The 13062-nt window shown below is 40.2% G+C and overlaps 1 protein-coding gene across 5 annotated transcripts in view; it reads right to left on the reverse strand.

Annotated features, from left to right (window-relative positions):
• The window catches only part of usp25 (ubiquitin specific peptidase 25), a 31934-nt gene that overhangs the window by 11998 nt on the left and 6874 nt on the right, over positions 1-13062 (reverse strand). For 2 of the 5 annotated variants that reach the window (XM_083567741.1, XM_083567743.1), the window contains exons 6-18: positions 12160-12246; positions 10126-10263; positions 9750-9826; positions 9372-9445; positions 8107-8258; positions 7895-8022; positions 7703-7798; positions 7125-7289; positions 6729-6955; positions 6568-6638; positions 4277-4505; positions 3297-3536; positions 2367-2506 (exon numbers count right to left, since the gene is read on the reverse strand). In XM_083567741.1, the coding sequence (XP_083423867.1) occupies positions 2367-2506; positions 3297-3536; positions 4277-4505; positions 6568-6638; positions 6729-6955; positions 7125-7289; positions 7703-7798; positions 7895-8022; positions 8107-8258; positions 9372-9445; positions 9750-9826; positions 10126-10263; positions 12160-12246 (1824 nt within the window). Of the gene's footprint in view, positions 1-719; positions 879-2366; positions 2507-3296; positions 3537-4276; positions 4506-6567; positions 6639-6728; positions 6956-7124; positions 7290-7702; positions 7799-7894; positions 8023-8106; positions 8259-9371; positions 9446-9749; positions 9827-10125; positions 10264-12159; positions 12247-13062 lie in introns of all 5 variants that reach the window. The other 3 variants (XM_083567740.1, XM_083567739.1, XM_083567742.1) reach the window with 3 other exon arrangements.

Raw genomic sequence — 13062 nt, forward strand, 5'->3', positions numbered from 1 at the left:
ATGAAGTAATCAGAGCTAGTCTCAACACTTTTGATACCACCTCGTATATAACGACGATAGTGGTAGTGCTTTTACCAGCCTCACCTCTTCTAGATATTATGACAAAATAAAAGACAAAAATCCATGTCTTGTTACTGAGAAAACGTTAAGCACAATGTCCTCTATGCTAAGACTTTCCAGTGGGGCAGAAGTTACATCTTTACTTCAGGCTGTTACAAAACTCTGACACAAGAGACTCCTTCCAGAGCATCGCCTCTCAGAAAGGCGAACGCGTCACTGATTCTCAGGTTTTCGAAACTATTTATTATACAACTTGGTGTACGTGAAACATCAATTAGTCTCTTTGGAACTTAAAAAAAAGGACAGTAATGTTAACCTGAGATTTGCCATTTAGCAACTGCTGACCAATCAGTCAGATTGCACTGCACTGAAAGTCCATTCAACACATCAATGATGTTTTTTTTCTGTCCGGTCTAGACAACATTTCTGTTCCATGTACACCGTAAAATAGTTCCATGCAATAAAACTGTTTTGAACTCAGTGTCTTAGTCAGACTAACTAAAAGAAGTCTGTGCACATGTCTGCTATTTGTATAAAGAAGCAGAAGATCTGTGTAGATACAAACAAACTGTTAATGATGCAGCTGCTAAACAGTGCCGGAAAATCCAAAAAAAAAAAACCCACACACACACACAAACATAAGCAGAATGGGGCGCTACCTCGTCATCATACCCCCCCTCTCGTGACTGAATGACGAAGGTTCCTACATGAGGGATGGCCACCTCCACCACTCGATGGGGAGAGGCTGCGGTGGAGGCGGAGCCATCCTCTGTGGGGTCAGGGGAAGGAGTTTGGGCAGGGGGTGCTTGGGTCTCAGTCTTCACACACAGAAACGAGGAAATGGTGCGAGAAAAACAGAAAAGAGAGAGAGACAGCGACAGACGGTGAAAAGGGAACAGCTGGGAGAAAGGAATAATGAGGACTGAAATGAATAAATAAACATATACATAAATAAATGAAACCCATTTGGCTCCGGGTCACAATGTTCGTTCGCAGAGATTAACATGAAAAACAAACCGCAGTCTCGAAGATAAGAGATCCCCAGAAGCACAGAAAAATGAATACAAGCGGAGAAAAATAATTGTTCTTTTCTAATTTGGCTTATAACGTTGGAGAAAACAATTAGAAAGGATGAAAGTGCACATACTAATAATAGGCAAGTAACTGACTATAAATCCCGCTCTGAGAGGACACCGTATTTATTTTACTCCCAATGGACCGACTCAAAGACTCAATATTCTGATGGGATGCATGTTTAGTGGCACAGAACAAAAGGACTTGTTATAAGCGATTAGAATGAAACTCTATGGCAGTTATTCAAGTATTATTCTTTGTTTTGAAGAAATACCCCATGAACTTGAGCGGTCGGTGTCAGGGGCAGCACTTAGTACTTTTTGTGTTGTTTAATTAAAAAAACTATTGAATTCTTTCTGCTTGAAGCACAAACACACAAAAATAGAAATATTATTCAGGCTTTTCTGTAGATTTAAAAAGAAAAAAAAAAGAACGAAAGAAAATCTAATAGTAAATTCTTCAAGTACTTGGGGTTTGAACAACGCTGAAATCATATCTCGGTAAAAATAAAATAATAATAATAAATCACAAGATAGTGGACTGGATAGAAGTAAATAGTGGTGAAGTTAAAATAAGGTTAGTTAATGCTCGAAGGCTAGTTGTTTTTGGATCTTAATTGTATAAAGTGTCAATCTTAAGGTTCTATAAAACTCCCTTAAGGATTTAGAGACATTTGCGTGGGAAATATTACTGCACACATGGATAAGTTTTCTTGGATTTACACACAGGTTTACTTTCTTAAACTGTATAATTGAACCCTATATGTTTAACCAACTAATGTGTTTACAGTGACTGATCTGAAGTAAATACCATAACACACCATAAATGCTATATCCTAAACCTGGTGGTTAAAAGCAAAATGAATAAGGGGAGAGAGTTAGTAAAACAAAAACTTGTTGACGTGTGATAGAATATGAGAAAGTAACACATGATCTAATGAGGAAGACATGGGTGCCATATCTACCCCAAAATAAAGTCTGCAAAATACATCATTTGCATTGATGAGGCGAAAAGAGTCACTGAGATATAAGACCCAAACGTACTCACAGACGTCCCTGCCAAAGTAATCTAGTCTCCCAGAAGGTCGTTCGAGTTCATTAGATAAAGAGAGAAAATGAGCTAAAAGCCCCACAGGAACTGACCCAGACACCACTCGTCTGGCTCCTCAGCATGCGTGCGTCTATCTGTGTGTGTCTGTGTGTGCGCACACACACGTGTATGTGTTTTCTTACAGCATAAAGCAGAGCCTCGGGATTCTTCTCATCCTGTTCAGCTGCAGCTTTGTTGATGGCTCTCTCCGTGTCCTCCTGCAGGTGTTTGGAGTCATCTGTAGGCGACGGCTGCTCCATGTAGTCCGGGTCCTGCTGGCAAGCTAAAAGTCCCCACGCACACACGCACACACACAGCGCATCGGCAACTCATTACGACACTCAAAATCTCTCGACAGTATGTGAAGAGTCTCTGGAGTGGTTTCGGTCCACCTGTTTTCAATTGCATACGATGGGTCTTTTCAAAAAAAAGTTTCACTGCAATTGCAATCCTCCTAACGGCCATAATCTGTCTGACATTACGTGTTTTACCACAGTGCTGTTTGATTTTCAACTCTGAATGATCACAAAGTGTTGAATTTTTTTATAACAGCAGCTCGTCTAGCAGCACAGATTAAATTTACAGGTTTATATAAATATGCTTGCTCTTTTAGTTTGTTGTTTTCTTTAGGAACACCGGGAGACGTCTACGGTCATGGGGCAACATTACATAAAGCTCATAGGCAAAGCTATAACTTTTTCACAAACACTAGAGAAATCTTCCATCCATAATTTTCAGACTTTGTGTTTGTTTTTTTGCCGTTTGTAAAAGGTTAAATGTATGTCGTCTCATTCTTACAAAAGTTTTTACAAAACTGGTAAGCTGCTGTAGTATATGAAGTATAAAAAATTAAAGGATGTGCGGTTATATGAAAATAATTACAATAATCTTTGGGGTACAGATAAATCTCCATAGTGGGCAGGCAGTATTGACGTAGTTTTTGTACACGCCTCTAGGTAAGTTGTACAAGTTCCTACATGACGCCTGTGTGAGAAAGTACTGTACTTCCCCCTACTCCGCTCTCTGACTCAACGCCTGTGTATTTATATGCATGGTGTGTGGTGAAGGCTGACCCATGTTCTCAGCAGGGTTTGTCTCGGTGCTGATGGGAAGAGGAGACGCAGCAGCGGCTGCAGCTGCGGCCTTGGCCAGCTTCTCCTGCCGGGCTTTCATGGCCTGCATGGCCTGCATGGCATCCCACTCCTTCAGCTCGCGCTCGAAATGCTGGTTGTCCTCCTTCACATACTCCTTCAGGTCAGGAGGCAGCTTATCTAGGTCACTCAGCACCTGGCCGGTCTCCCTATCAAACTCCTCTGAGATACGCACACACACACACACACACACACACACACACACACACACACACACACACGCACAAAGGCTTTTGTTCGCAAACTCCACAGAGCCAATGTCAATATCTTACGAATTTTTCCCAGATGTAGAAGCAAAAAAAACATTCTCAGCACCCACACCATTACATATTATAAAAAACATTTAGTTATTAATTAATTAATAAAAAAAAAGTTTTAGGTTTTTTTCCCCAATAAATAACGATTTACTTTTATGCCTCATAATGCATATCTGTATCTTGGTATGGAACACATTATTTTTTGTATTTTTCAAAAATGTATTCCTTTCAGTCGAAGAAATGTATCCTTTCCGTTTTTTTTTTTTTTTTTTTTTTTTTTATCCAAATGCAGCCAATAGAAAGATGCATAACCAAATTTGGTCTAAAGATCCACCATTTTCCACACAATAGTTTATTTTATCAGTCAAACTTAGTTCTGAACAGTAAAAACGAGGGGGTTAAAAAACAACAGCAGAAGCCAGATATCTATGAGATAAATTAACCTGCAGCAGAAATCTAAATGAAGGTAAGTAGAATGACACTGTGTGTGTGTGTGTGTGTGTGTGTGTGTGTGTGTGTGTGTGTGTGTGTGTGTGTGTGTAACAAAGTGCTATATGCATAATAATATTGTTGTACAAAGCACTTTTTGGACAAGTGGGCTCATCAGGTTACTACATTAAGTGGCGTAAGCTCGTGTGTAATTACCTTGGACGAGGAAGGGCTTTTTATCGTTGATGTACATGAGGCAATATGCGCTGGCGTTGCGGTAGCCGCCAAACGAGTCCCTCACCAGCTCCTCCCACGATGACTTGGTCACCGAGATGTCGTTGTATTTCATCCAGCAGCCGTGTTGTGGATCATAGATGTACGCCCAGTAGTGGCCTGCGTTGGCCTGGCCCTCGTGTACCAGGACGGCATGCAGCCGATACGGCACCTAAAATCACGGTAACAAATTTCAAAACGTCATCAAAATAGTCTTTGTTAATATCATTTTAAGGCGTTAAAGTTTTGCTTTTTTCAATACTGTGTCTCTCACTTAACAGTTAATTTTTAAATAATAAAAAAGTTATAGTAAAATAATCTACAATTTTCACATTGCCACCCTGATGGTGATTATTTTCCCAAAAACAGCAGGTCCTGAAGTGTTTTTTATGTCCAGTCCTCGTTATAGCAGCCATAGATATAGTAATATACTAATCATATAATATACTAATAAATAAAAATGCAGTTGTAGGTGTTACCAAGGAATCAATTCAATTTTTGTAATCTAGCACTAAACACACACAAAATATTGTGCAAAAGTCTAAAGGCACCATTTGTTGTTTCAGCAATGGTATAATGACCATAGGTAATTATTTCTCAATCTCTTTAGTGGAATACAACCAGAAAATACAGAAAATAAATATGCAGTATTTAAAAAGTAATCAAGAAATAACTCTCTCCATATGATAGTGATTTAGTATTTAGTGTAACCTTAATAAGAAACAGCAAAAACGTGAACCTTAAACCTAAATGGAACCCAAATGAAGGTCATTGCTAACACCTATATTTGTCCTTATTCCATGTTAAAATGACTGCAGTGAAAATGGTCTACTCCACCAAGATCGTGCAGGACACACTTGAGCGTTACATACACATACTGTATGAGTCTAATTTACCAAAACTTGCTAATAAGACCATTTCTCCATCACATGGTTCCATTCAAAATGCCAAAGATCACAGAATTTCACAGACATAAAATACTTTTGCATCACCAAAGTCACTCTCAAATGGAAATCAGAAGACAAACCAATCCAATCAAGATGTGGTATTTAATCTGGTCTGAACAATTAGGAGAGGTCAGAGACCAAGAAACGACTGGAAAGCCAAGGAAACTTGAAAATCTGATGAAAAGTTTCCAGAGTTTCTTCTTTGAGAGACAGGAAGAAGCCCAACAAGGACACAGTTCCGCATCTGGCAGCTTCATCTGGATATCAAGTTAAACCTTCTATAGTCTGAAGATGCTTTATCAGACATTCTCTTTGTGGAAGGGTAGCAGCCAAGAAACCACTTTTTTGGAAGGGAAATGGGAGAAAAGCTAAGATATGCTAAAGCTCACAAAGATTGGAAAGAAAATCAGTGGAAAAAATAATTATGGAGTAATCTAAACAGATTACAGAGGGAAAGAGGTGGAAGGATGAGTGCTTGTGGCCTTTAATAAAACATGGTGGAGGCTATTTCGTGGTTTGGGGCTGCATTTTTGCTAACGGTGTTGGTGATGTCCAAACTGATGGGATCATGAATGCTGAAATGTACAGAGAAGCTTTAATTCATCATGCCATTCCTTATGAAGCAGGGTAGCAGAATGATAACGATCCTAAGCACACTGCTTAATGCAGTGAAATCATATTTGGAGAGAAAAACAGCTAATAAGACTCTGACAGTAATGGATTGGCCTCTACAGAGTCCAGACCTGAACCTTATGGAAGGCAGTAGAAAATCAGCTGGACAGAGAAAGACAACCTAGCTCTAAAGACGTATCATAGAAAGTTCTGAAAGAATCCTTGTATTATATATCAGAAAATTACAACAGATAACCTACAGGGGAATAAAAAGTTTAAACTGTACTAAGATGTGCAAAGGGATATTATGCAAAATATATATATTTTTTGTTGGAGAAGCCAATTTGGAGCCGGTTTTTTAAATTATGTGTACATGTTTCCTGTATCTTATTAAAGAATTAAAAAAATAAACATTGATGCTGTGAAGGCGGCATCACGTCCCAGGCAAGCGCTCCTAACACGACAACCAGGGGGTTCTGGATGGACAGTGCCATATCAGCACCCGTGTTGTGGAAAGCTGCAGAGCACATGGCAGCGGGGCGGAGTGGCATAACGAGGCACGGCTGGCACGCGAGCGAGGCGCTACAATGCTTATTAAAACTTTGCTAAAACAACAAAACTGGTTGTGTCCTAACACTTTTGCACAGTACTGTATATCTCATAAGTATAGCTCACCTGCATCATGGACTTGTCTGAGTACATGAGCTCGATGGTTCTGTGGATTCTGGATATACTCCCTTGTAGATCTGGCATGGTAAGTACAAGGTAAGTGTGTGATGAGCGTCGACATGACGTAAATATGGAAAGTGTGTGTGCGGTTTTTTAAATCACTGCACCTCGAGTATCATTCTCCACCTCATTCCTCCAGCGGTGCAGGCAGCCCTCGAGCACATGGAGCTCCTCCTCGGTGATGTGGCGAGGCGCAGGGTGCATGGGCAGGTCAGGCGGCACACGTGATTGGGTGAATGGCTTGTGGATGGGCACGCGCTGCTGCTGAGACTGCGGCTGAGGCTGAGGAGAAGCAGTTCCATCTGGAGTGGCTGAAGTGCCCTGCTCTGGCACACTGCAGGAAAATTAAGGTGTATTACAATTTACAATTATTACACCTTTTAAGCTATGACATAACACACAATTTATTCAACCGAGCAAGGCATAAAAACATGATCAGGGTCATGTAGATGGAACAAATCAGAAGACTGTTTACAGATTCATCAGACCAAGTCAAGTAATACCTTGGTGGAGGAATCACCAGTGCTGTTGTGCCACCAGGTGGTGCTGATGTGTCAAAATCCTCTATGGGTGAAGTGCATACAGGCTTGCTGGAGGCGAACTCCATTGCGTATTGAAGAACGTCCGCCAAAGGAAACCTCTTAGGACCAGAGCCATAACTGAGATACCTGAAACAGTGAGGCAGAATATTCTAGTGAATACTGATCTCATACACACGAGGGGGGGAGGGAAAGAGAGAGAGAAAGAGAGAGGGGGGGGGGGGGTTAAAGCAAGAGGGGGAGGAGAAAAAGAGACAGGGGTGAATCGGAGCTTAAGAGTCATCCAGATTGCCAGATCTATAAATATAACCTAAACAACAAGGCTTAAAAAATAGGATAGTTATATATCCTGCTCAGGTATTTCCCGAGACCCTCTTGCCATATTGCCTTACAAATATTTACAATGTCACAGCTTTCAATTACACTCCCGAAGACATTTTGTGTCTGAGACACAAAGCACTATAGTCCATGTCGTAGTAACGCTCACCGAGAATTCAACACTGTTCCACATTTTCCTCCCTAAAGAAGCCTGCTATTTTTACCTCTCGAGCCGCTGCTGGAGGACGGTTAGGTGCTCTTTCAGTCTTCTGATCTCTTCCCGCTTGATCCGTGTGATTTCACGATTCCTGTCCATGTACCTGAGTAGATGTGGGAAAATAAATTCAAAACTTTTAGTGTTTTATTCAAAACACTAAATCCGAATGCACACGAATAACAAAAGAGAGGTTACTCACCTGTCCATGTAGAGTATTGAGGGAAACTCTAGCTTGTTATGGATCTTCTCGGGTCGGCCTAAAGCCTGGTTAAACTCAAACCGTGAGAGCTCGAAGGTTAAAACAGGGGGAAGTTCAGTAAACCAGTGCTGAGAAGAGAAAAAACACAAATCAACATTTTTGATGGCAAGTGCACACATACATGACGAGAAGAATGAAGACAGAATGCTTACCTCTTGTCCAGATTTGGCACAGTTTTCAGCAGAATGCAGAGACTCGATCTCGCCCTCCACCATGGCCGCCTCCAAACACTCATGTAGGTCTTTGAAGCCATTTACCTGTAGTGGGTACTGTCCAAACATCTCAGTATTCTCAAACTTCTTTCCTAAAAGAAAAACAAGATATACACACCTTGATCCATTCATTTAACAGATTCCCCTTTAAATAAGTTGTGACTCCCAAAAATAAAATCCCAAAACATTGGCGCTATTCTGGACACATCTGCGATTTCAGCATGATTACTGTAAGAACAAAGACCAAGCATGACATTCTGAAAGAAACTGGGCAAATCTGCCACAGAGACATTTGACATGCTGCAATGAGTTGTTCTCTGCTACTCGCCAGATCTGGCTCCTGCAGACTTCGCCCTCTTCCCGAGGTTGGAGATCCAGCTCAATGGTCACCGTTTTGACACCATTGCAGAAATCGAATCAAATCGCAGAAAGTGCTTGACACACTGACTGTTATGAAGATGTGTAAACGATAGTGTGTAAGCGTAGAGACCGTTCTTGTGTGTGTGTTTTCTTGGTACCCCTCACCAGGGCGTCACCATGCTCATACGGCTGGTTTTTAAAGCAGCTTCTGCACCTGACGCACAGGAAACAGGAAGCCTGTTCATAGAAGAAACCATTTTGGAAAACCTCTGTATGACCCTGGCCACTGTACTGTAACTCAGTTTCACAGTGTTACCGATCTTCTTATAGGCTCGGCCATCTTCATGGGGAGCAACCATTTTAATTCTCAAATCCTCAGACAGTTCTTTGACATGAGGTGCCATGTTGAACATCCAGTGGTCAGTATGAAAAAACTGTACTCTAAGCACCAAATTTAAAACTTTAAAATGTAAAACTTCTATAATACAAGATACACAAATTTGTATGGTCCTGTTAAGCAGACAAAACCATGATGAAGAGGACATGTGGCTTTGCATGGTTGCATGGTTTGCATGGATGTACAGTACATGACAGATACAATATTATATATGCATTTATACACATTATATATATATATATATATATATATATATATATATATATATATATATATATATATATATATATATCCCTTGTTTTTGTGTTATTTGAGCTGAAGACAGTCTTGAATCTAATCCATCTATCAGGTCGGAGAAATATCCGTCTGAACTCCAAATCAAAGATGAATGGAGGCCTGTTGATCTCACACACAGGACCAAAACTCTCCACAACTTAAAATTCTTTACCTTCAAGGACACCTACAGCCAGAAAGCGACCATAAAACAGCTCGACCATTGGGTTCTTTGGCTTCTCACCCTCTCTGTATAGAGAAAAAAAAGAAAACTGAGTGAGGAAATCAGGTGAACTTGGGGGAGCATTAACCCTGGCATCCCATGGGTCATGCTGGTTGCTTATTCAATGGAACTAATCGAAGTCATGTGGTTAAATGCAGCTCATTTATCATCACAGAGCTCAGATAATGGCTAGCATACATACTAGGTAAAAAATCATAGGTCATTTTGATTGATGAGGGTGTGAGGTTTGAGAGAAAAGAGCAGGAAAGTCGGCTGTACGTCATAAAAAGTGAAGGTCTTCCACATGAGCAGATGTGTGCTGGTGCTTACCTGTCTTCCTCTGCTTTCATCTGGAACGCGTCCTCTAGCCAGTCCAGCAGTTTGTGAGTGAACTCACTTACATCCTGCTGTTAACACACACACACACACACACACACACACACACACACACACACACACACACACACAAATCACTTTCACAATGTCATAAAAGAGCTGCTGAGCTTTTTGCACACAGGTCACGCATACACCAACAGAACACCAGAAATCATTGCCCACTTATCACCAGTAATCACTTAAATGCCCTAATATACATTTTAGCTCACAGGAAACAACACAGTGCTGTAGGCCACAGAATATCTATCAGGTCTGAGGTTTAAAAAAAGCAACACAGGGATGTCAAAAAAAAAAAGGCCCCAAAGCCAACCTGCTGTGACTCGCTGGATTTAAAGGCATCTTTGAGGATCTCCACAGCCTTAGAAGGGTCGACATATTTCCTCCTGGATCCCACCATCAAGGAGAAGAGATTCCTTAGCTCCTGCATGAAGGGTAGATTTCTGTGCTCCTAAACACACAGAGAAATAATCACAATGCATGTTACATCTGTTTCTTTCGTTTGTTCATTACATCCAATGCATGTACTGTACATAACACCTTGACTAAAAGTGTTCTTTTTACTTAAATTTCATACTTCAATCCTAAATAGCATACTTTTAAAAGGTGGGGGTTATCATTTGAGTCATGATACTCGAAAAGATGCATTTAATAAAAATAATAATAAAAGTCATAAACTGCAGGACTAAACATATTTTTGCATTTAGCTGCAAATTTGCCTTTCACCTAATTTGCTTTATACAAATAAGAGACAAGGTTTTGATATTTGTCTGACAGTTAAAGACCAACAACAAAAACAACGGCAATTAAAAAAGCAGGAATGAACTCTGGAGATAAATGGTGTAAAAAGAAGGGCTGGCGAGGAAACTCTTTCGGCACAGTTTGTGCTCACAACCTACAACCTGTACAAACACACCAACTAGCAGGAAGTATCAAGCTAAATGCAATCAGAGAAATACAGTAGGTATATGGACGAAAGTACTGGGACACCTGACCTTTCCAAACATATGTGACTCTTCCCCAAACTGTTACCACAAAGTTGGAGGCACGCAGTTGTATAGGATGTCTTTGAATGCAGTAGCATTTCATTTTCTATTCACTTGAATTAGAAGATCCAAACCTGCTCCAGCATGACAATGCTGCTGTGCGCAAAGACAGCTACATGAACATATGCTTCACAAGGTTTTAAGTGGAAGATCTTGAGTGGCCTGCTACAGAGTTCTGACCTCAACCCAATTGAAAACCATTACATCAGTACCTGATTTTACTAACAACCTTGAAGCTGAATGAGCAAATATCTCCATAATCACACTGCAAAATTTTGTTTGAACATCTTCCCAGAAGAGTGGAGGTTATTATAACAGCAAAAGGGGACTAAAAGTGGAATAGTAGTTCGAAAAGCATGTGTCAATTTTATGGTCAGGTATCCAAAAACAATTGTCCATATAGAGCATGTCAAAATGCACAATATATTAAACATCCAATTACATTTAAAGACGTCGTGTCGCATTTCTCAGTTCAAACTCAGTGGCCTACTTGCCTGATGTTATTTTGACAGCTTTGAAAAGACCGAAATGATGTACGATGTTCAATTAGATCCGGTTTCAAAGTGAAAAAAAAATCATTTTGAGAAGTAATTAATCTTTAACGCTGTCCATTATGCAATGCAGTTATCGCAATCGCTCTACACGTTCAGACATGAAAAGAGTACAACTGAACAAAACAGGAAAAAAAAAAAAAAGATCATCATTGAGAAAGTGTGTAATTTGAAGAGATGTGGTGAGGGATACTTGGCTATTGTGCACTTAACATAGAGAATGTCCTTCACATAAAAGGTCATATTAGTCAAAAATACCTAAGATATAAGAAATATATATAAATAAATATATATACACATATTCTGACAATTACTCAGATTACATAAAGCCGTTTCTCACTTTGAGATGTTCTCCACAGCTTCGCTAAGACAAGGAGCAACAGAATAGATTTGTAAAGTCTTATATCCAGTAACTCCCCCCAACCTCTCATGATTACAGCCTAAAACCTGTCTCTGCTTTTCCAGCAGGCTTGAAAAGCAAGCGAGAAATCGAGTGCAGCACTGAATCCTACCAGGCGCGGTGGTCCAGCGACCATAGAAGCTGCTTAGCACAGATTAGACAAAAAAAGCTGAGAAATATTCTTCCCTCAGTTCACGCCGTCTGCGCAATGACTAACCGGGACTCTGGGATGAAACTGGGGCTCTGCAAAATTTTATTAATGGTCACTGGGACAAAATATAAGATGGTGTGTTTGGGATTATTACAGGTGGGTTGGTGTGTGAGCGAGACGGAATGGAAAAAAAGATCACCTTCTGGTTTCGGGGTAAATCCTGCACCCGGGTGGGAGGAGAGTAGTTCAACACCAGTCTCTGGAACTCCAGCAGGTTAAACAAGGACTGAAAAGAAAAATTTACAGAGAAAATGTCAGTATTAATACATATAAATAATAAATAATAATGCCCAGTCAGTTTAGCACCACATTTTCCACAGTAAGGAAAAAAGACTAGCCATTCTGTTATGACAAAAGCAATGGCACCCAGTGCAGAAATGCAGAAAACATTGCTGTGTGACAATGTAAATGTGGTGTGCTGTAACTTAGAAGCATTTTTTGTTGAATTTTTACGTGCTATTTTTATCGAATGTACGAATAAAGAAAAAGACTCTTGCTAAGAAATTGTTTACTGACTTGTTTGGCATTCTTATTTTGTCATCTTTACACATCGAAAACACATGCATGTGGTGGTTAAATTCTAAAAGTGTACATGCATTTTCTGAAATTCTTTCACTGCTACGCAACAACACGGTGGAGATTGGCCGCGCCGGTGTATTGTGCAGGTTAAGTAATTAAAGCGCGTTTCGTTTTGATTCTTGCGCAAGAGGTCTGACTGCATTATTAATATACAAGCCCGCACAGAACAGAATGTCAATAGCCCTCCCTGTAGCTTTCAAATTTGCTTTGGCTTCTTCGGGAGTCCGATTACACATGTGCAGGCAAACAGCATGTGACTGTGGATCCAGTGACCCAAACACGTATTACTCCATGGCTCGTGTTTAACTGCAGGCCAGTGAAGATCAACACACAGCACAGCACTATAAATGGAGATTTATTTAGCGCAGTCAGAAAAAATTTGCGCTTCGCAATTGGCCTGTTTACTAGCATAAATAAAAAAAATCCATCAAGATTAATAGTTACAGTACTATTTGAAACAAGA

Source organism: Silurus aristotelis, assembly GCF_946808225.1.
Source record: "Silurus aristotelis genome assembly, chromosome: 18".
Taxonomy (NCBI): Eukaryota; Metazoa; Chordata; class Actinopteri; order Siluriformes; family Siluridae; genus Silurus; species Silurus aristotelis.